At 35.4% G+C, this 25085-nt stretch overlaps 1 protein-coding gene across 1 annotated transcript in view; it reads left to right on the plus strand.

Annotated features, from left to right (window-relative positions):
- The window catches only part of LOC129235214 (matrix metalloproteinase-2-like), an 88884-nt gene extending 63827 nt beyond the window's left edge, over positions 1 to 25057 (plus strand). The window contains exons 3-8 of the mRNA XM_054868919.1: positions 1998 to 2290; positions 9725 to 9883; positions 11668 to 11900; positions 13317 to 13452; positions 16932 to 17195; positions 24520 to 25057. Of these exons, the coding sequence (XP_054724894.1) occupies positions 1998 to 2290; positions 9725 to 9883; positions 11668 to 11900; positions 13317 to 13452; positions 16932 to 17195; positions 24520 to 24797 (1363 nt within the window). The 3' untranslated portion in view covers positions 24798 to 25057. The remainder of the gene's footprint in view (positions 1 to 1997; positions 2291 to 9724; positions 9884 to 11667; positions 11901 to 13316; positions 13453 to 16931; positions 17196 to 24519) is intronic.
- The last annotated feature ends 28 nt before the right edge of the window (positions 25058 to 25085 follow it).

Consider the following 25085-nt stretch of genomic DNA (forward strand, 5'->3'; position numbering starts at 1 on the left):
TTGCGATGTATAAAAGGAGGGTGAAACAAAGTTACCAGAACCGAACTCATCGATAAGTTTCGAAATTAAAGCCACTGTCCATTAATCAATTTTCTGAATTTCTTGGTTTTCTTTTTACCTTGCTCCTCTGCATTCGCCCTTAAACACAGAGCTAATAATTCTCTAAAAGACAAAATTATGTGTGAAAAAAAGTTATTTATTGAGTATTCCTGAAGAAAAATTTGTTATTTGAGAACAAGCCATCACTAATAAGTTTATTTGAATTCAGCGTTTTAAACTTATGGGTAAAATGTGCTGGAATACAGATTAGGCGGAAACACGTTTAGTTTTTTCATGTCACACGAGGTGTCATTTCGTGTAGAGTAACAGCATCAAAGATTATCTAATACTATACGTTTGACTTCAGCTTCTTTGTCCCAGCATCACTCTCACTAAGACCAGCCGAATATTTACTAACGTTCAGTCATGCAATATATCGACAGTCAGGTTATGACATCCAGATTGTTGAGCTCTTGTTATGGACTCATCAGTCTGGAATGGTCAATAACCGAGCTGGAGGAATATGTCCTCTCATTGTAGCTGTGATTTTCTGCCCTAGCTTAAGGGCGGTAACTTACTGCATTTTAATATTCATTCAGTTTACCGTGATTGCTCGTTGCTTTCGATATTTCGCCTTTTAACATAATGCATGGGTGCCCACTGCCCAGCCCGCAAGGAGGTTGGATTCCTTAGCGCAGACTGTGCAGCTGAAAATTTTTGGAAGCTTGATCGGAGAGCGTTTTTGATCTCATTTTGAGGCGCTGTCGTTCTAGGGAAAGGGGTGTTCTGCACCATTTGAGGGGGTTGCGCCATCCCCCTTGGGGGATTGGCAACCCTGCATAATCTCAGAAGCAAAATGTAGCTAGAAGACTTTCTGTTGGTGTTTCTTTCGGACAGAAACTACTATTAAGAAACACTATCAACAATGAAATCAGGAATGGTTACAGTTATGGAGACAAATAATTTTATTGAAAACATCTGAGAACCATAGCAAACAAAGCATTTTTTAATTTTTCAAAAACGAGATTTAGCAACAGCTACGATTTTAGCTCCTTAATGCGTGATAGTTTTGACATTTCCTATCTTTTGTGTAGTATTATGATGTTTTGTCACAAACATTTTTTGTTCCCAACCACATTGTGGAATTCATTTGAAGTAGTTAGAAGCAAAGGGGTTTTAGTGCCAAAATTAAAAATTTGAAGATAACTAGTGTAAATGGTAGAAGGAACACTCATCTGGGGGGTCTTGGAGCAAGAGACGGTACTCGCTCGCAGAATTGCTTGGTAACTGCTATACAGCCTGATTTACAAAAACTTTTTAATGCACAAGACTAAAGGGTTTTGAACTTTACGAGCTTTTGACTCAAAATTTAAGAAAAAAAAAACACTTGTATGTACATATTTCTTTTCTTTTCTTGAGCAATCACGATTGCTTATTGTTCTCACTTGACCGTCCTTGGCGTTGTGGTTCTTTTTCAGCTTGGGCCAGGGGCCTCTGTAGGCTCGTCGGAATCTGCTTTTCCTGTTAGGAGGCGTCCATGTCCTGCACACACACATGCTCACACACATACACACTCACATATACACACACGCCTACGTGCATATACACAGGTCTACGCACACACACAAACCTACACATGCATGCCCGCGAGCCTACTACACACACACACACAACTATGCACATGCAACCGTCTAGGAGGAGGGGCAAGCTTGGGGGGACTGGAACCGTATCTAGAAACAATAACTCCAATGAGTAGGGTCCTGTCGCAACTCATGATTGTGAAATACATAACTTGAATTCAAAATGTCAGAATTCAAATTAATTTAATTTTTTTTTCTCACTGCCTCAACTCAAGTTGCGAACTCATGTTTGTGCAATTGGTTTTTTATGAAAATACTGAGTTGTAAAAGCGGTTTCTTTTGTAAATTTAAATGCATTTTTAAACATTTTCTTTTTAGTATAAAGAGGTATCCTCGAGGCATGGATAAAGGTTCCGTTCGTGTTGAAATAAGCAAGGCTTTCAAGGTGTGGAGTGATGTGTCCCAGCTTAACTTCAAAGAAGTAAATAGTGGTGACTCCGCGGACATCATCGTGTCTTTCGAGCATGGACAACACGGGGACGGTTATCCATTCGACGGAAGAGGAATAGTATTGGCTCATGCTTTTTTCCCAGGGATGGGCATTGGTGGCGATGCTCACTTTGATGCTGAAGAGCCATGGATGGACAGACAGCCGGAAGATGGTATTGATGGTAAGTAATTTTATCAGCTTAGCCCGTTAGATAATTATTATCTTTCCTAGGTTCGTTTTATTTAATGCCGTGCATTGAATAGATAAAACGTATGAGACATAAGAATGGAAAAAGGTAAATTCATACAGAGATTGATGCGCAAGAGCCTTTTTATGTCAGTTGACTAGGAAAATATGTCTTACTAACTACATTCTCGTATTTATAAATAAACTTTCCTTTGCGTGTCTTTTTATTTACTAACTAGTGGTACTCGCACGGCTTTGCCCGTAGTAGAAAATTAAAAGGTCATTTGGCTCGCCTGTATATTTACAAATAATGGGTGATGAATTTCTCCCCACTTTGCTGTGTTAGTGTATTCGCCCATGGTCGCATATATGGTAGTTTGCTCGTCCACGTTACAATAATTTGCTAGTCGTCCACGTTATGGCAATTTTTTCGTCCACGTTATGATAATTTGCTCGGTAAAATGTCCTTAAAATTAGAGTAGAAAAAGAACAAAATCGAATTTTCGAAAAATCGCTTCGAGGTGCACACCCCCATGCTATAAACTAATTTTGTGCCGAATTTCATGAAGATCGGCAGAACGGTCTAGGTGCTATGCACGTCACAGACATCCAGACAGAGATCCAGACTTTCAGCGTTATTATTAGTAACTAGTGGCACCCGCACGGCTTCGCCCGTAATAGAAAAATTAAAGGTCTTTTGGTTTGCCTGTATATTTACAAATAATGTATGGTGAATTTTCTCGCCAATCGGCTTGTACCGACGTTACAGTTCCACGTTATGATAATTTCGTATCTCGCCAATTGGCTTGTGCCCATGTTACGGTTCCACGTTATGATAATTTCGTAATTTATGATACTTTTTTCCTTAAAATTGGAATAAAAAAAGAACCGCATCGAATTTTCGAAAAATCGCTTCGAGGTGCACACCCCCATGCTACAAACTAACTTTGTGCCAAATTTCATGAAAATCGGCCGAACGGTCTAGGCGCTATGCGCGTCACAGACATCCAGACATCTAGACATCCAGACAGAGAGACTTTCAGCTTTATTATTAGTAATTGGAATAAAAAAAGAGCCACATCGAATTTTCGAAAAATCGCTTCGAGGTGCACACCCCCATGCTACAAGCTAACTTTGTGCCAGATTTCATGAAAATCGGCCGAACGGTCTAGGCGCTATGCGCGTCACAGACATCCAGACATCTAGACATCCAGACATCCAGACAGAGAGACTTTCAGCTTTATTATTAGTAACTAGTGGCACCCGCACGGCTTCGCCCGTAATAGAAAAATTAAAGGTCTTTTGGTTCGCTTGTATATTTACAAATAATGTATGGTGAATTTTCTCGCCAATTGGCTTGTACCGACGGTACAGTTCCACGTTATGATAATTTCGTATCTCGCCAATTGGCTTGTGCCCATGTTACGGTTCCACGTTATGATAATTTCGTAATTTATGATAGTTTTTTTTTCTTAAAATTGGAATAAAAAAAGAACCACATCGAATTTTCGAAAAATCGCTTCGAGGTGCACACCCCCATGCTACATACTAACTTTGTGCCAAATTTCATGAAAATCGGCCGAACGGTTTAGGCGCGATGCGCGTCACAGACATCCTACAGACATCCTCCGGACAGAGAGACTTCCTGCTTTATTATTAGTAATAAAGATAATAAAGAGTAAAGAAGATTATATTTTTTGCTTCAGTGGAAATTTCCCATTTCGTATTTCAACGGCGTCACGAATAATTTGATGTAAAACTATTCATCTTGATTGTTGCACTTCTTGAAGGAACTTCGATATCGTTTTTGAAATCGTTTTCGATATCATTTTTGACGAAATTCACACCGTATTGGTGAATGAGGTGTTATTTTGCTCATGTAATTGTTCGAAGAAGACAAGGTACGTAGTTCTATTGGGGCGAGAATCATTCTGACTGCCACTTTCGAAAAGTTTACTTATCAACTGTATTAAAAAAAAAATCATTTTTCCTTTTAAATGTTCAGATCAATACGTGTTTCATAGATATGTATGATCATGAACAGAATTTGCTTTGCAGCAGATATTACTTTCATCACTCATTCTACCAACACTTTTTACAGGGGAGCTACTCGACGCAAGCAACGAACATCTACTTTTCTATAAAACGATGAATAGATATAACTCAAAATTTTTATTCAGATTTTTTTAAATATTAAATAATCAATAGCGATGTTATATAGTTTTCTTGGGCAGTAGGATTTATACAAATTATTGTTGGGCGTTGCATAAATTCTTACCTGATGGGATAAGAATGAATAGGTACAAGGGATTCAGTTGTAGTTCCTATTCTCTGCTACGTTCAATGGAAAGATAAAATGGATGTAAACAAAAAATTGCGTTATTTGGCAATCTCAATATTGTGTTTGGCGTGGTCAAGAACAAATTGGTGCCAAGCAGACGGCGAATGCAAATACTATTGGTTCATTTATTTTTTATTATTTCAGAGAAAACCCTCAAAAATAGCCGCAGCGGCAAACCTTCTGGCAAACTGTTTGTTTACTTTCGGTCTGGGCATAAGAATAGAAATACGATACATAACTAAAAGCTGCTGCTCATTAATATTAAGAGCTATTCGCGAACTTATGGAAGAATGTAGTAAAATGTTTTTCTGAGTAAATTTATTCGACATCAGTATAATGCTGCTATACTTTCTCTGAAAGTAATTAACGCGGAAGCTTGAGCACTTCAGCTTATACTTTGAAACATGGAGTTTCAAGCGAAGACAGTTCGTAAAAGAGCGTCAAAAATAATTCGGTGTATTCGGTCATGCTATTCGATTGGACTACTTAACTGGTGTCAGTGAATGAAAATTTGTCCTGAAGGCGCATCGATATTTATCCCTCTTGTGTAATAGCTTCTTTTATTTTAAAAGACGCTGCTGAAATAAGTCAACTGCACTCTATTTTAGTTGAACTTTTTTTTAAAGATATTTTAGGGAGGATGAAGTATTTTCATGTTGTAAAACAGTGCAGTATTCATAACACCCAGGAACCCCGCCGCGGTTATCTCTCTCTCTCTCTCTCTCTCTCTCTCTCTCTCTTTGACTCAAAGAAAGAGAGACATAGTTGCAGCGACCCTGTATCACCGCACTATGTGGAAGGGTAGGAGACGATATTAACTTTCTTAGTCTGCTTTCGTATGATTTTAACGCTACACACTGTTCATTAAACCGTTTTTGCTCAGTAAACCGTTTTCTGAAATAAAACTGCTTGGTTAATGTTATTTACTTTCAATCCACATGACTGACGTTTTAAAAAAAAGATTAAAATTAATCAAGAGCACCATTTGTTTTTCATTCATAAATACAACAACGAATAATAATTTAATCATATAAAAATTGCTTTCGTTTTCTGATGTGAAAAGTTTCTTTTCGTGTTGTTTTGCTGTAGCAAGGACGGATACAAAGGGAGGGGCAATGGGGGCGATCGCCTCTCCCCTGAGGGACCCTATGCACCAGTAATTTCTCCGAATTGGAGTCCTAAAATGCAAGTGTATGCCTTTTTTGTTGACGTAAAGAAAAGGAATAGGATTCGAATTTCCCTTCCGGAAACTTTTCGTTACTGAAGTTTCAAAAAGGAAATTTTAGACGATCTTTGGCGGTTTTAGGGGAAGATGTTTGGAAGCTATATTCTCGCGGATATTTTATAAAACTTAAGTCTTAAAGACATGATTGCAGACTTCTCGGGTAGTGCTAGGAGAGTTGATGAGTTCAGTGACTGCCCTCTGGTAATTTTTCCAAAGTAAAGTTTCAAAAAGCGCAATTTTAGACTGCATTTCATGATGTTTCGAGGAGAGGATTTCGAAACATCCCTCCAGAATTATTACGAAACTAAAGTTCTAAAACGTAATTTTATGATACCTCTTTCAACGGAAAAAGAAAAGAATAATTTCGGTGACCTCCTTGGTTAAATCTCTATATTTTAGTTGTTCTATATAAAAATGCTGAGGCAGCCCCCCCCCCCCCCCCAAGAATGTATAAATCTGATAAGTAGTAAGAGGTCAGCTAAAGCATCAACCGCCCCCGCCTTGAAAATTTTCTGGATCCGTCCTTGTGCTGTAGCTATTAATATATTTCACTTAATTAAAAGCATTGAATTTAGGAAGATAACGTCATTTAAGGTTGCCAGGAGGGGACAAATGCCCTCCCTCCTCTTGATTTTGAGAAATTTACCAAAAACATATAAGCAGACGTGATTTTTGTGGTCCTTTGGAATACTTTGATTGTGTTTATGTACTCTTTACATTCTCTCCGCAACCTGGAAAAATTCGAAATGTCGGGCCTGAATGCATGCTGTATTCTTTTAAACGAAAAAAAATAAATAAATAAATAAAAATAAATAAATAAATAAAAATCACGTTTTACCTTTGAAGTTTTATTCTTATGTTAAGCTAGAATTTTAGTATTGTTATTGCAATAATGGCTGAAAATTTAAGACTCAACAAACTACTTTTATATCTTATCCAGTCACAGCAAATATGCGGTATCAGTTCTTGTCGACTAATCCTTCTGAACAGTTTCAGAATAAATAGTATCTATTCCCGTAAGCTAATCAGTATTGCGTTCAAAGTTAATGATTCTACTAATGGTTTCAGACGTCTCATAGAAAATCGCAGAAGTCAGAAACGGAAACAAGATAAAACGAACGTAAAAAAATAAATAGAAAGTGTAAGCAAAATCCCTTTCCAGAAGAGATAAACGCAGTTTATAAAAAGCTTCCTAAACTGTCGCAAAGACGAGGCGTTGACTTTGGTAGCTAGACATTGAGCAGAACAGTTTGCCGCGAAAAATATACACAGACTGCTACACGATTCTTTCCCCTTCTTTTTTCCTTTTTGTATTTTCTGGAGTACGGAATCCAGAGTGAATAGATTTGACAAAATAAGATCGCCCGGCTAAAAATGAATAAACAGACGAACACGGATTTAGATCTGTGTTTATTAATTTTACAATCTTAGGATTTTGTCAGTTGTTATGCACTATTTTGCTATTTGTCTACAATGATTTCTCTTAACTCATAGCAAATTTTTGTATCTTTTTAACAGTACTATTATTTATTTCACGATCTTATGAAACAAAAATCGTTTTTGTTACTCGGTACGTGCTTGTAACCTTTAATAAAATCTTTTTCTTATATCAGTTTTTATACAAAAAATTAAATTTCTAACGCCTGGTTTGGTATTTAATTAATATAAAAGAGGACTACAGCATGTTTTTTCTGATGTAAGTCATGTTCAAAGTACAACAGTAAAATTTGAGAAGAGAAGTGAATAAATTCTACAAGATGATTTAAAACAGTCCAAATGGTTTTAAACCACATAAGTAAGTATTAGAAGTTTGCGATAGCTTGACCTTACTATTTAATTCGTATACAAATAAAAATTAATTTCTCATCTTTGTTTGCTTTGTGAATATATCCCTTCAGTTTAAGTATTTACTGGTGCGTTGCCCGGCTTTGCACGGTCTACCTCGAAAAACAGAGTTGTGTCAAGTGACGCATTTTCAACAATCAGGCTTAAATAAAAGAAAAAAAAAATAGTGTAAAATTCCCCGTCATGTGTAGAAAAGAGCAGTTTTATGCCTCAAAATTTAAATTCAGACATCATAGGCTTTTTTTTTAATTCAAAAAAATGCTATCATTGTTAATAAAAGGCTTAACTATTCCGTTTCACGGACTTTCTGGCAAAAAACCTAAGGGGGTCGACTCCCATACGGGCGAAAATACCCTATGTGAATTCTTGAGCATCAAAGAACTTTTGTGCCAAATTTGGCAAAGATCCGGTGTAAAGGAAATTTGAATTAAGAAAATCTTCGTGAGGGGAGACACAGCCCCCCCCCCCCGTCCCCAAGGTGGAAAAATCTCCCTATGAGTTCCTGAGCACCAAAGAACCTCTGTGCGCAATTTGGCAAAGATAGGACGTAAACTGTGGATTTTTATAAGAAAATCCCGCTCAACTGCTGCAGGCGGTCAAACACGTAACGCTCTAATGTCACACACGTAATGCTAATAAAATATTTTTTATTGCTATTGTATGAACTTCAGAAAAAAAAATATTCATGAAATACTTACTTGGTATACTTAGACACATGCACAAAAATCACTGTTCATTTACCTTTCAAAACTTCACAGGAAATTACAAAATAATATGAGGTACAGCTTATTTTCAGGTCTTTTGAGTCACACAAGTAACGCTGCATTCGAAATTCTATTAAAAATTTAGAATAATCCTAGGAAAAAAACACTGCCACCTAAAAACTTTCATATGTTCGGTAACTCCAATAGAAACTATTAACAGATATTTAAAAAATATCATATTTGTTTTTATTGTTTTTTGCAAAGAAAAGGTGTCAAAAAGTCACACGTAACGCTGGAATAACCCTCTTGCTGTTTCTTATGAAAAAGGACCCCCGAATCATAATGTGACCACCCTTTCCTCCATCGCTCAGAGCCCCCTCCCTCTCACTTTTTTTTTAGTTATTGACGGTTTCATAATTTTTTTTTTCTTTCATTTTTTTTTTTCGTGGAGTGAAAGTAAGCATTATTATATGAACTGTTAACTTTCTTCTGAGGGGGCTAGGGAGGTGAAAAGTTCAAAAGCAAGAACGTTTGTAGCAATGAGGGAGACTCATGAGGGTATACCAAGAAGTGATAACTATAACCGCCATCGCATTAAGACATAAAAAATGGGAGCGGTGCATTCCAAGAAACATGAATATACATTAATGCTATACTATAGCATATTCATTTTTATTCTTAATTACATCTGTGAAAGTATCTTTAATAAACATAAATAAAAGAGAAGGCTGTTTACTGAAGATCTGCGATGTGAGACTTTTTTAAAAAATTGTTTTGCAACCTGAAAATCTTTTCGGGCATAATATTCATAGGAGACCAATGCTCTGGTTTTCACTGAAAAATAAGTGAAAAAAGTTGAAAAAAATCCAGAAAAAAATCATTTTTGATGATTTTAAAACTATTTTAAGTTGGAATATCAGCCTCCACCTCCCCCTATGAGTCTCCCTTCTTGCTACAAATGTTCATACTTGAACTTTTCTCCTCTTTAGCCCCTCAGAAGAATGTTAATCGTTAATATAATGCTCCACTCCCCTCCAAATAAAAATAATGGCTATGAAAACTATCGAAAACTGAAAAAAATGGAGGAGGGGTTATCTCCAAAAAGTGGTGGGTAACGGGGGAAAACGGTGTTTATATTTGAACTCAGAGGGTCATTTCACATAAGAATCAGCAAGAATGGTGACAGAACCATTTTGATAGTTTTTTTGCCGCTCAGTGTTGTGGTTTGTTTAGAAATTTTTCTCTAATTAGTTACGTGATTGTTATTCTAAATTTGTAACTGTATTCTTATTATTTTTCTATTTTTTTAAACAGGTGTGCGGTTGTTTGCTGTGGCAGCGCATGAATTTGGACATTCCTTGGGGTTGTCTCATTCCGCAGATTCTGGTGCACTAATGCATCCATATTACCAAATTATCAATGATAATTTCCAACTACCACGGGATGACACACTAGCAATACAGATTATCTACGGTAAGTTTGCAAGAGCTAATAGTTCGCTTTCCATAATATTCTATTTTTTTCTTTCAAATTTATCAATTTCGTAAAGTTAAATAAAAAATGATAAACTTATTTGAACGATGAGATCTCAAGTTAACAAGACAAAAATTGCTTTATGTCTCCAAAGTGCAGCTGGTACGATATATCATGGCACTAGATTCGCAATGTAACGATCTGATGAGGTAAAAAGATGAATTCAAATATAGTTTTTATACTACAGTAGCACCTCATTAATCCAGTTGGCCGAACTAATGAAAGCACGGATTAAACAGAATAATCTATAAATTAAGCCAAGGTACATAAACTACTGTATGCAGTGAAAATTGCATGCTGAATTCAAGAGAATGAAACGTATAACTGCATTAGAGAAAATTACAAAAATTTTAATAAAAAAATTCAAAATACGGCCTACAAAAATATATTATTGCACTAACTCGCCATTTATTTATACAGCATGTACGTCTAAATTGCTGTCCGCATTGAACAAAGTCCGCTCTAATAAAATCGGGCTTAGTGATGGTTAACTGTGTTCAGAAAATTTATCTTCCTCAAAATGCTAAAATGTTTGTTTGATTATTCTCTACCGTCAATTTAACCTATGATGAGACTGGGTATTGTACATTAGGTACTTACATCCATAATACCAATTCGATTTGAGACGGTATTTTGTCTCTAGTGAAAGGGCATGCGCGATCCACAAAGAAATGGCATTATTTTTAAGTTTAGAATTTGCTTCAACTGGCGACGGAGTTTTGATATTCTAACAGAAAAAAATAAATTTTTGACGCACATTTACTTGTTGTTTAAACATCCATAAAGATGCTTACCATCATAGGCAGTGTCGATACGATTTTTCCGAATTCGGGCAAGTTTAAGTATGACCGTCAAGAGGCGAGTGGTCTTCAGCGATAAACGCAGATTCAATCTCATTGCTGATGACCTGCAGACGCGTGAAGAGGCGATACGACGATTAAGCAAAATTTGAGTACAAGGAGCGGTTTGTTGGGACCCAGTATCACCTCTAGTCATCTCTATTCAGGGGGTACTGCTCTAGTCGTCCTTCACGGCACTATATGACCGCTCGCAATCGCGTGAACTGCCTTTTTACGCTGATTGCATTTCCATGCTATCAAGTAACCCAAGTGCTATTCAAGCGCTAGATAACGCTCGTACACATACTGTGAGACTCTCCCAACAATGTCTAAATGGATATGACGTACTTTTGTGGCCGTCCAGCACGCTTGAGACGTCTTTGAAAGGCAATTGCAGCCGCTCCGAAATACTTTTGAATCAACTGCCTAGTTGCAAATATTATGGCATGTTCTCTCACATTGATCGTGGGTGACCTGCTTATTTCAAAGCCATGCCGTGTTTCAGCTTGTATATCTGTGGTCGTACAATTAACTGATTTTCAGCCTTTTCCATGCCATAGCTTCTTAATAAAACGACATTTACTTCTGAATTGTTAATCATTTGCTCATTACATCATACACTACATAATACATGTGTGTCTTAAAAGCAGTGCGTTTCCTTCTGGATCTGGGTGCATATATATATATTGTTCACCCAATGTATTTAACTTTTATTAATTAACAAACACTATCGAAATGAAAATGTAAAAGCTTTAGACATTGCTTTCAAGTAGATCTATCCACATAAAAGTAATTACGAGAAATATTGCTAGGACATGCACTACTTTTTATGGTGCCGGCTTCTTTTTGGGTTTACTTTAAAAATTCACTCTTTCTTCTTTTCAGGTCCTAGAAATCCAATCCGGTTTGCTCCGCTGACTCCAAACATTCCTCCCACTAGAAAGTACCCGGTGCCTGCAACCCACAGGCCTCACAGGCCGGTTTCTTCTCCTGGTCCTCCGGACCAGCCTGGTGGGCCTACCCATCATCACCCTTCTAATAAAATACCACATACGTGCAACACAACTTTCGATGCAGTATCTGTGATCAGAGGCGAGCTTTTCATTTTCAAAGGAAAAGTAAGTAGTGATGTTTGACTCATACTTCTCTTTAACTCTATTTTCACGATACCTCTTTACCATTGACAGATTTTCCATATCGCAACTGCCGCAATTGCGAGGGGCCCCATAACATAGGCACCCCAAAGTACTACAAAAAGGCAAATGAAAAATATTTTACGTCGCTCAGTTCTTCTCAAAGGACCCCCCAAAACGTATTGCGACAGAAGCCCAAACCTGTAAATCCGCCATGTACTTTCCTGACTCAAAGCACGAGCCACGGAAATTACACGAAGAGGTAGATCCTAACTCATACAAGATAATAATAATAATAATAATAATAATAATAATAATATGATAATCACTTGGAAACAATTTTCATTTTCCACATCATTTCCAGCAACGCTGATGCATCTATTCCATCGTTTTATCAGAGCCTCAAATCCAGCTTTATAAAATTCTTTGGGTTGCTGTGTCATCCATAGTAGGACTTTCATATTGAACATCGTTGCCATCTGCAAATTTTTTGCCTCCAAGATGTTTTTTCAATAGACCAAACACATGGCAGCATCTATTGTGTCGCGAGAAAAAAAATAATATTGAGCCCTGCGCAGTGCTTAGTGGTAATGCAGATGCGCTCCTGAAAGCTAGACATCATTGTCCCATAAATGCCCAAACGATTGGCGCTTACCGTCAGGACCGAACTTTTCCGGGCAGGAGGCGGGCGAAGGTGTATATTCAACATAAATTCTAACAGCAAAAACCATTTCCACTTGTATGCAAAAACTGCTATGCTGTTTCCCCCTGACATTGAACAATGACAGTTTTTGCATACAAGTGGAAGTGGTGTTAGAATTTACATTAAGTATACACCTTCTCCCCCCCCCCTCTGGGAAAGTTCCGATCTTGGTAGTAATTGACCCAAGTAAATGACGAACATGCCATCTATGGCTGGTTCGTTTACATTGGTGCCATGTCTAAATTCCGAGAGCTGATTTATTATACAAGGTGATTCAAAAACGATGAGAAAAACTGTGACGCGTGGTAAAACTTGCCAAAAGAAACGACTTCCATTATCCAATGTGGGTCAGAAATCAAATGTTACTAAGCGAGAAGACAGAGAACAGGAAAAAGATCAAAACTAAAGGGCAGAGACTCTTTATTACAGAAAACTACTTGACAATCTAACTTTTTATTTATTTATACTTTGAAATGTCTGAACGAATTATAGATGTCTGATAAAGAAATCAAAGTCAAAGAATTTATGCCCTATCATAAGTTGTTTAAAATATTTTTTTTTCATTTGAAATGTTTAAGATTTCAAACGTCATGAGAAAAGAAATCAGTGAGATTTGAACCACATATAGAATATAACCTAAAAAAAATCATCGTTTAAAAACTTTTACGCATCATTTATTCCTTCTTTTTCTTTTTTAGTATTTATGGAGGTTAAATCATCAAGGTTTGACGAAAGCGTATCCAGTAGAAATCAGTCGCTTATGGAATGACACAAAACTTAAAGTTGTAGATGCTGTTTATGAGCGTACTGATACAAAAATAGTATTTTTCTCTGGTGAGTATGAAGAACTTTTAGCAATATAATTGTTTTGACCCTTTTCTTTTTGTTACGTACTGTATATTTTTGTCCTTTTCGTGTAAATTTTCTTCCCTTTATCATACAAATCAAGTAATGCCGTAGCCAACTTTCGGGGATTTAATCATTTTTTCCTACATATCCCTCAAAATAAATTAAGTCCAAATTTCTCAGATAGATTTCCATATTCATGACAGAACTACCATAGGCTACAATTCATTTCTACTAATGAAAAATGTGCAATTGCCATGCAGAAAAAAAAAGAAATTGAAAGAAATATACGTCTGATTTCAGAGGGTGTGTTTGAACCTCAAAAACCCTCCGCTTTCTATGGACTTCAGTCAAATTATGTCGTTCTGTTTCTGAAATTGAAGAACATTAGTGTGCATTATGTAATGGCTGGAATTCAAAATTTTGTGTTGGTAGAATGTTATGTTTGTGGTAGCTCTGTTCTACAATTAGTTTTTTAACTGAATGTTTAAATACTGGAAAATTTGATTGAACTAAAAATCTTAAGAGTGGAAAGTTCATAATTGGTTGGAATTACTAATATATAGGTAATGCCAAACATTTTGAGAGAATGCATTTGATATGGTTTTCATAATAACTATTGAAAAAATATATGTTTTTTATGTTACAAAATATATGTATTTTTAATATATAGGGTAAATGCTTTAGTAGTCGGCCATTTAAAAGATCGGTTGTTGGTTTTTGTTATAACCTACAAATTTCAGCAGTCAATACAACAATAAAAGCATTGTAAGACTTCAGGCTATACCTTTCTGATAGTGATTCACTAACTTATTTCTGGAATAAAAACATTTTTATTTTAAAAATCAAGCTATTGCTAATACGAGTAAATGCTCCAGTAGTCGGCTATAGAAACCCAGTGCTCGGCCATGCATGACCCAGTAGTCGCCCGTTTCATTTTCATTACTCTTATGGGGTGTGAATGAATAAATTTAAACAAAATTCAATGTGCAAAACTTACAGCACAGCAGTGTACTTACAAAACTAATTATTCCAACAATTATGAAAGCATTCTGCCCTCTTGATGTCTACCTAACGTTTATCTTTATACTATCTTCCAAACTGCAATCAATTTGAATATGCATCAAATGCAACATGCAATAATTTTGTTTATTATCTTCTACATCAGCGATTCTCAACCTAGGGGGGTGGTGGCAGAGAGGGACTCTAAGGGGTCGCGACACAAAGGGAGCATTAGGTTCTATCAGATACAGTTAAAATTAAAACAAAAAATGACATTCGGTTTTATGGTCACATGGGAATATAAAATAAGTGTCAGCCCTCTCATTAATGATGTGAAAGTGACTAATGTGCACGCGCCAACCTCACCTGGATCGTGAATTACCTCAAAAAAATTTTACTCAATCCTTTTCCTCTTGGATACTCCCCCCCCCCCCCCCCCCATAGCGAAAAATGTTTCTGTATTAACTGTTTATGTTAACATAAAGACCAAACAAAAGAATTGATAGAATTCATGACCGATAAAGAGTGAATTATTGATCGATATGATTAACACATGACTGGTCCATGTTCATTAGAACGAACCTTCAACATACCGAACATAAAATTAAAATTGTAGTTTTTGAAATAATTTCACCTCAAAACAATGCAAGTAAAAATACGTTTGCGTAAAAGATTAGCAATCAAAGTCACATGTAAAAGAAAATTTATCATAAAAAACAATGGCACTTCGCTGTGAACGAACTGGAGTAAGATGAATTATATAGGCTCGTCCGTATTTTCAAAGTTTTTCAGGGGAAGGGGGGGGAACAGATTAATATTCTTTTGGGTTTCTTGTTGTTTAGTACTTTAGTACACTTGGCATTGTGCTACCTACGAGTGTGACATTAAATTGTATAAGATATGTAGTATACATTAATACTTTAGCTGCATTTGCACTGTCTAATGTCTAAATGTAAAATATTTCACTTCAAGTTTTAATAATTTTATGAATATATATATATATATATATATATATATATATATATATATATATATATATATATATATATATATATATATATATATATATATATATATATATATAAGGGGAGGTTTGCCCATCCACCTACAAACTACGATGGTCATTTTGTTTGTTTCTTTTTTAAGTTACAGGTTACAATAATTAAAATAAAAAACGTGCCTTTGGGCAAAGCGGATATAGGATTTAATCATATATTTATTTATAATTTCTTGACTCGTGTGCTAACTTAAATTTTCTATTTCAATAGGATAAGTATAACTTTAAAAAAATCTCTTTTTAGGATGGCAATTAATTTGTCTATTAATTTAATCAGTTGTTTCTTTATGTTTTATAAACAAATGTGCTGACTTTAAATTGGATAAGTACAATTTTATTTAAATATATTTTTCATAATGGCAGATTGCTACTCAATTATTTTAATCATTTATAACTTCATATTTGATTGGCAAATGTACCCCAAATCACAATTAGTAAAGCTTACCCGCTTTGGACTCCGAGGTAGGACAAAACGGGTTTTTCAAATGTTTATAAAGTTTGATTATAAACAAATATTGGTTTTGAAATAATACAAAAATCATTTTGTATTTTGAAGTTCAAAACCCTGCTAGGGAATAAAACCAAAATTGTTGGTAAAAATGAAAAAAAAAACTACAATTGCGATAAAAATGAAAAAAAAACTACAATTTTCGAGCGTTCTTCGAAAACCTACCCGCTATATCATTGTTTTTCACAGGTAACGATGTAAAACGGTTTTCCTTATGTATTAAAAACTTATCTGCAGTAAAAAGTAATACTGACACTATGATCGACTGAGCACTATGATAGTTCATAAATAGGCATGGTCGCGAAACGAAGTGTAAACATTGTCAAAATGAGTGGTTTTTTTTTATCACAGTTCCCAATGCTCCCTAAATTCTCAAATTTATTCTCACGTCTCGAAACTCCCCCTCCCCCTTTTTCATGTCTAGTACGATTGCAGCAGTTACTTCCCAAAGTTTAAAATAGTACATATTATATGTTCTTTCTGGCTTAAGAACTAAAAGTGCTAAATTCTTCATGAATATTAATGAACTGAATTTGAGGAGAAATAAAAAAGAATGTATTAAAAATATCAATTGGTAAAAAGTAAACAAAAATCATTACAGTTTAAACTTACATTTCATCGAAATCCTTTGTGTGTAATGCAATCCATGTAAGAAATCAAATTCTTATGTGCTAGAGCACTTCGCCCCACATTCTTCTACTATATTTTTGGCATCCACCCAGTTTCGTCGATACGATTTTTCCTTCCCCCTTCTTCAGTTTCAATCATACCTTTTGATTTATTGCAGGGGGAGGGGGAATTTTAAATGTCGGCGAAACTGAGGATAAACCATAGTTTTATAACTTGCAAAACAGATCTTACTGTTCGTTTTATAACTGTTCAAACTTTCATCCTTCGCAGGAAATCAGTATTGGCTTTTTGATACCGTCACCAAGGTACCTGGTTACCCCAGGCCTTTGACAGATCTTGGACTACCTCCAGACTTGAAGCGAATTGATGCCGCCATGGTGTGGGGGTACAACGGCAAAACATATCTCTTTGCTGGTACAAAATATTGGAGGTATGACGAATCTGAAGGCAGGGTGGAGCTCGATTATCCTCGGGACATGAGCATGTGGAGAGGGGTGCCTTACCACATCGACGCAGCGTTTAGGCACACAAATGGTGAGTAACAATTTTCAAGCAAATACGCTATGCTGTAAATATCTTGGAGTCAGGGACAGATTAGCCTTTGAAGTTAGGAGAATCTCAGTCTCATTTCGAGGCCCTCCACCTTTTGTTTGCAGCATACTTCTAGGAAGACAGTAAAATAAAAGTCACTAAATATTATTTCCAAAAGCGACCCACCACAATCCAGATTAAAGTCTCCTCCCCCCGACCATCGAGAAGGGCTAAAAGGTGGAGAGAGTGAAGCTTTCAAATCTTGAAGCAAGGTCTCAAGTTACACGATATATTTCATAGTAAAATATTGTAAGAAATTAGGTTTCTTTTACTCGTTTAACGTAAAACGTGTCTGCAATTCGTCGTAGTGGAACCACGTGACTTAGGATATTTGCCTCAGCTTTTCCTAAGCCAATGATTGAACTTGCTCCCTCCAGTTACTAATTTTTGCTCTAAACCCACTACGAGTAGAAATTTGCTGCATTACATATGCTTTGAAATGCGCTGCAAATAAAAGTGATTAGTTTTTGTTTCAGATTTACCACTTCAAAAATAATTAAATGTTAAATGTTATAAAAATACGTTGTAGCACAGTTGGACCAAATGTAACATTTGAAAATAGTTGTTACCACATTGTATATATGTCCTTATATGTGTTTATTTATTAACGTGTCCTGTGGCCCCCCGAACTACATTTTTTTTGGAGGGCGAAAATTCTCAATTTGCCGAATGGAACTCAAAAGTTTGCCTAATGGAGCTCCAAGTTTTGAGGAATGATGATAATTTTGGTGAATCGTGAGACAAAATTTGCCGAATAAGGAAATTTTTATAAGGTCACAGTGGCCTCTCTTCGAGGCGCCCCTAAATGTATTCTCATTTTTTTTAAATGTTTCAAAAAACTTTATTGAACTAGTTCCAATGTTGAAATATCTTCTAAAAATCCGTCTAAAAGCAGAAATTAAATTTTTAAACCATTTTCCGGCCCCCTGAAAATTTTGAGGTAAAGCTACAGCTTCCTTAAGCCTTTTGGGTAATCAGGCCCTGCTTTGAGTACCTGGTAATTAGGCAGGTTAGACGTTTAGTCAACCAATATACAATAAGAATATTATTGTAATTTTGTTTCTCATATTAATAGGAGCATTTTTTTGCACCAGTCAAGGCAAACGGTATCAATATGTAACTCTTAAACTTGAAATGCTAATTACATTTGCGGGTCGTCATTGGTTTTCATTGAGTTTAAATACATAATAGTTGATCTTTCCCGGTTTATTTTGTCCTTGATTACTTTAATTCGGTCTCATTCGCGTTAAGTTTTCCTTTTTCTGTTTCCTGCTGCTATTTTCTGACTATAGTACATACTTCCATCTTCCATCCATTTTCATGAAATTTCTTCTGGAGTTTCTCTTTTCTGTTTTCAACTATTTTTTTTTTCTTTTTCTTTTTTTCTTTCTGTATAGTACTTCCATCCGTTTTCATGAAAATTCTTTAGGAGTTATACTGCAGTTACACTGAGCAAATAATTTTTATGAAAACGTAAATTTAATACTTATTTTTAAAACGGAAAATTATCTTAAACTCATGAGAGCAAATAATAGTTTGTGATAATAATTTCGCTATAATAAGTACTTCCTTGAGTGTAAATGGTACGTTTTGAGTCCAAAAGATTTTTCCTGGCTCATTGTAAATATTAAATATAGGCTTCTTTTAATTATTTAATGAACTCTTATCTTTTGGTACACTTCAACCTCTACGCAAATTTTTAAAAAATATAAAGCACAACTTCTATGCAGGGAAATATGTTTAAGAATTTCATTTTAATAATTTCCTTAAGTAATTTTCCTATTTCGTGCCTTCTTCAAAATTAGATTTGTTTACACGCATCATAACAGTGTTTATTGTTCTACAATTTCGGCACTTAAGTCACTTTGTTATTTCTCAAGCAATAATTTTGCCTTGAAACTATATTATCAAGTTTTGATATATTTCTTAAAAGGTATTGTATATGTTCATCCCAAAAGTTCTTTTTTGAAGAGGCATGCCACTTTTTTGCATTTCTTCATATTTTTGTCGAAATTTGTTGAGTTCCTTAAAAAACCATCTGTTCCGTTCCGCCCCTTTTTGATTGACACAGATGACGTCCAGACCTCTTTAATCATTACTCATGAGATGTGTATGTAAGGTAACAGTCTGAAGAAAACAAAGGGAAGTGATATTAAAAATTTAACGGCCGAATTCCCTATTTAGTCTCTAGGCTGTCAGTTTCCATGGAGTTGTGAATCGTTGACGTAAGCGTACTTGGCTACTTTTGAATCGATTGGTAACCGAATTCAGAACAAGGAATTTGATTCAATATTTAACAATCTTTTTTATATTATAATGTTGTTACCACTTGAGTTGCTTTTGAAGATCGATTCCTTCACGCGGAATGAATCAAAAGTGATTCCTCGCAGTTACGAAATTACTGATAATGATTTTTTTCTCATCGAGATCCGAACTTAAGTTCAATATCTTTAATGGTGATACCTGCATCAAAGCAATAGATGCACAAAATCTGTAGTCTATGTGAATTCTACTCAACTGCAATCATATTACATACATACATAGAAGTGTAAGCCACCCACGAGGAACACTTGAATGTTTTGACATCCTCCACGACAAGCCCGTCATTTGGGGGGGATACTGAGTGCCAATGCCCCCCCCCCCGACTTTTGCATTGAATATACACCCTTTATCACCCCCTTTCTTCCCCGGAAAAATTTGAAACGACGGGCCTGCTCCACGAGCTGCGAGGGAGCTTTGCAACAGCCCCATACAGTCGAACCCGTTAAATGGAATAGCTATTTTGCCACGAAAAAATATTCTAATAAGTGGGATATTCCATTAACCGGGATCAAAATAAAAAATTATATTGGTTTGGTACATTGAAAATGTATTATATTAAGCGGGATGTTCTTTTAACCGATATTCTAATAAGCGGGATCGACTGTTTAGACGATATCAATTTATGAATGAATGCGTTACTAATTTCCTGGAACCAGAACCCAATACTGCCTTCCTGCAGTTTTATCTTAGTAACATTCTTTTTAGCACCAATTTTGTCCACATTTCCATCACATGTCAACAAATGAGGCAGTGAGAAGCAAAGGGGCAATTCCACGTCAAATCAATAATAAAAAAAATAATAATAATTTTTTGACCTCACCATTTCCGATTTTAACGACAATTGGTGTGAAGGACACATGTGACAAGATAAGTAATACTGCCAATTTTTATAATTCTACTTGAAAAATTTTACGAAATACAGGGCTGTTAAAAAACTGAAAAAGTACGAAAAAAACGAAAAGTTGTGACATACAAATGACTATAACTTCTCTCCTAATTATAGTAGAATAAAAATTTAAAAACTATTGTAAAGCTAAAAAATAGAGCTTCTTCATGACTTTCTTGCCACCGTTTTAAGTTTCAAGATCATTCACCGTGACTTTTGATCTTGAATATCTCAAAACATGCCCCCTTAGTGAGATCGCCATGGCAAGGTACTGAAAAAAAATCAAGAATGTTCACATGTTTTACATTGAGGAATTCCTTATGTCAGGTCAGTGACCTCCTCACCGTTTCCTATTTTAATGAAATTTCGTGTAAGGGACACATATGACAAGATAAGTATTCTTGCTAATTTTCAGAATTCTACTTCAATAATTTTACGAAATACAGGGCTGTTAAAAACTTAAGAAGTGAGAAATAAACGGAAAGTTGTGACATGCAAATGACTGCAACTTCTATCCTAATGATTGTAGAATAAAAATTCAAAAGCCATTGCAAAGTTAAAAAGTAGAGCTTTCTACTGATATAAAACATGACTTTTTCACCACAAGTTTAAGTTTCAAGGTCTTTCACCATGACTTTTAATCTTGAATCTCTCAAAATATGCCCCCTTGCAATTTCTTCAAAAAAAAAAAAATGTATTTTGTAGCTCTAACACTGTTCTTCCACTACATCAAAACGTAGGTTGGGACCGCAATGGCAAGGGACTGCAAAAAAATTAGGAATGTTTACGAATTTTTGTTAGACGCTTTACATTATTTTTGTTCTAACATCATTGTTTTAATTTTTTGGGCGTATTCTTCATAAAGTGCATATTTTAATAAATCGGCAGGTTTTTTAAATAAAAGCTAGAATATGACAGAACTTTTATAGGATAACGGTAATTTTTATCTGTAATTAGCAACAGATCTTGGAAATAAAAACAGCAAGTTTTAGTCTATAACAAATTTTCCCGTATAATGGCAGAGTTTTGTTTGTTCTTCATGACAATAATGTGCCCAAAAATTTCAACAATAATATTAGGACAGAAATAACGTGAAACATTTAACGAAAATTCAGTTGACTCTCGGAAAACTCGAAGTCCCATAGAACTGGCTAATAGCTTCGAGTTATCAATAGTTCGAGTTACAGGAAATTTTATGTAAATATTCCTGATTTTTTTTGCAGTACCGTGACATAGCGGCCCCAGCATAAATTTAAGAAGACAAGTGTTAGAGCTATAATATGTACATTTTAAAGATATTCTAAGGGGGCGTGTTTTGAGACATTCAAGGTCAAAATTCACGGTAAATTGAACCATGGTGAACACTTGAAAACGTTCACACCGTTGACACACTGTGAACCTTGAAACTTAAACCTGTCGTGAGAAAGCCATGTTTTATACCAATAGAAAGCCCTATTCTTTAACTTTGCAATGATTTTTAAAGTTTTGTTCCACAAAATTAGGATAGAAGTTACAGTCATTTGCATGTCACAACTTTCTGTTTATTTCTCTCTTTTTAAGTTTTTAACAGCCCTGTATTTCGTAGAATTTTTGAAGTAGTTCTGAAAATTGGCAGGATTACTTATCTTGTCATACGTGTCTTTCACACGAAATTTCATTAAAATCGGAAATGGTGAGGAGGTTAAGAAGATGACTGACCTGACATATAGAACTCCACAATGTAAAACATGTGAACAATCCTGTTTTTTTTTTTTTTTTTTTTTTTTTTTTCAGTACCTTGCTTTGGCGATCCCAGTCTACGTTTTGGTGTCGTGGAAGAATAGTGTCAGAGCTATGAAATATTTTTTTGAAGAAATTTTAAGTGGGCATGTTTTGAGATATTCAAGGTCAAAAGCCACAGTGAATGACATTGAAACTTAAACCTGTCGTAAGAAAGTCGTGTTTTATATCAATAGAAAGCTCTATTCTTTTGCGTTGCAATGGTTTATGAATTTTTATTCTACTTTAACTAGGAGAGAAGTTACAATGATTTGTATGTCACAACTTTTCGTCTTTTTTGTACTTTTTCAATTTTTTAACAGTCTTGTATTTCGTAAAATTTTTAAAGTAGAATTCTAAAAATTGGCAGGATTACTTATCTTGTCATATGCGTCCCTCACGCCAAATTTCGTTAAAATCGGAAATGTTGAGGTCAAGAAGGTGATTGATCTGACATGGAACTGCCCAAAGGGATGCAAGTGGACATTTTGAAGTTTTGAGTAAAACGTGTTTAAAGATCAGATCCTAGGTAGGCTTTCATTAAAATTTTTTTTTCTAAATCAAGCTGTATACCAGAACCTACCAGAGCTACTAATACTATATCTTGCCCCATGATAGAGGTGGGGTTCACCTACCATTTGTACTGGTTATCTCCAGATTTTTAATTTTGTCACTTGCATCCCTTTGCTTCTCACTGCCTCAAATATCAATTCAGGACTATTCCGAGGCTAATCCAAAAATTTCAGAGAGTTAAGATTTTCATTTGTATTATTGTTTTATCCAATATTGATATCAATAATAGCGGCAGTAGAATACAAAAGCGGGGAATCTTTTTCGAAAAATCATTTTATTACAGCTAAAGCTTCAGAGAAATAGCTCACATATAAAATAAAGGAGGGGGAAACATTCATTTGAGAAAATAGCTCTATCCAAGTTGTAGCTCGCACATTTGAATTGCCACTACACTGCTGCAATATTTTTCTTCTCGATGCTAGGAACTATTCATGCGAATACAGTAGGCCCTCGTTTTGCGGGGGTTTAATTTACGCGGATTCGATTATGCGCTGTTTAAGATTTGACACCTTTATTTTATTTTACGCGGATAAGTTTCGGTTTTACGTAGATGCGGAAATGCCTACAGATGAAATTTTCTCCTCTTTTTAAAATTCAAACTCCTAAAGATTGCAGATTACACGTAATAAACTGCGTTTTGGCGTGCTAATAATCGAGCTTGGGCCACTGAAGACATTCTATGCGATTGGTTCCAGAGCTCTTTCCAGAAGTAAAGTTATTAAACTCACACAGTTCAGAACTCACTGGAAGAAAAGCTTTTAGGAGTGATAAAGGAGAACAAAACCAACGAGGATACCGACATTGATGACACAAAACCAAAAACATTCATATTGAAAATTTTTGAGCCATTCCTAGACAATACAAATGATCTCTCTGATTCGTTAGTGAAGGAAGGTTCTATCATGGAAATGATGCAAGTGATCATGGATGCGCTAATGCTCTGCAAAGAACTATAGAGAAAAATTTTTAATGACTGCCAAAAGACTATCATAGTCAGCTCCTTTTTATAAACAGAACAAGAAATTACTGTATGTTTTCTTAATGCATGCTGTGCATAGAAACCGATATAAGTACACATTAAACTTATTATACAATTCGTCATCTCACTAGAATGAAGTTTTTTTTTTTATCTACGGAACCTAACCCCTATTTTAACACTAATGTTAAGTCTTTATTTACGCGGTTTTGATTTACGTGGCATTTCGTAGAACGTAACCCCAGCGTAAAACGATGGTCTACTGCAATTATGTTGCATATGCTCATATGTAAGGTTTTGCTCATAAATATGAATGCACGGCACATAATTACTGTTATTACAGTCGACTGTTTATAGTATGAAGTTACAAAATGTTTTTGTAAATGAATATGTAGAAACGATAGGGTGCAAGTTCCAAAATTGAAAATTTTGATATGTCTATCTCAATTGGTACTCCTATACTCCTCCTCCTGAAGGAATGCAGGTGTTTCTCAGTTGATGAGTACAAACTCTCATCTGTTTAGCGGCAAGATATGGCACTAGAGCCCTGGTATGTAGCGAAACTTAGAGAAACTTCTCCATGAAAGCCTACTTAGGGTTTAAACTTTGCACGCATTTTACTCCAAACTTTAGAAAATCCACTTACATCCATTTGCTTCACACTGTCTCAAATGTCGGTGCCCAGCAAAGTATGTAAAGAGATCGTTTTCAACAATCCCTGCAAGTATTCTAAAGCATTCTTTATGTTTCAGGGAAAACGTATTTCTTCAAAGGCAAACGCTTTTGGGAATTCAATGACAACCTCATGACTGTCAGAAAGAACAAACATGGAGACATAAACGAGCACTGGTTTAGATGCCCAAGCCGAACAGAACAAGCTCCCGAACACGAAGAAAGTGAAGAAGAATCCAGCAAGTACTTTGCGAGCGGAACCACGAAATTGTGCTTTACAACAAACTTTATACTCCTTTGGTCTTTCGCAGTGACGTTCCTTTTCAAGTGGACGAGACTTTGCTTTTATTTAACGTAAAGGCAAATTTTTTATTTGCTCAGAGACTATACGAGCTGATGAACGCGCATGTGTCTGTTACATTATTTATTAAGGCGTTCGGCTTGATTTTTCTGTTCTGTACATTAATCAGTCATTAACATTGATTTATTTAATTTCATGGAAACGATATTTTTTATGAAACTACACATTTTTTTTTTTTTTTTTTGTTCTACAATCTTGAACTCTAATTAAAATATTTTTTGCTTGAATATTCGATGGTCCGAATTTGTGTCTATTTCAAAATGAATTCATTTGAAGATCAAAAGT

Source organism: Uloborus diversus, chromosome 2 (genome assembly GCF_026930045.1).
Source record: "Uloborus diversus isolate 005 chromosome 2, Udiv.v.3.1, whole genome shotgun sequence".
NCBI lineage: Eukaryota > Metazoa > Arthropoda > Arachnida > Araneae > Uloboridae > Uloborus > Uloborus diversus.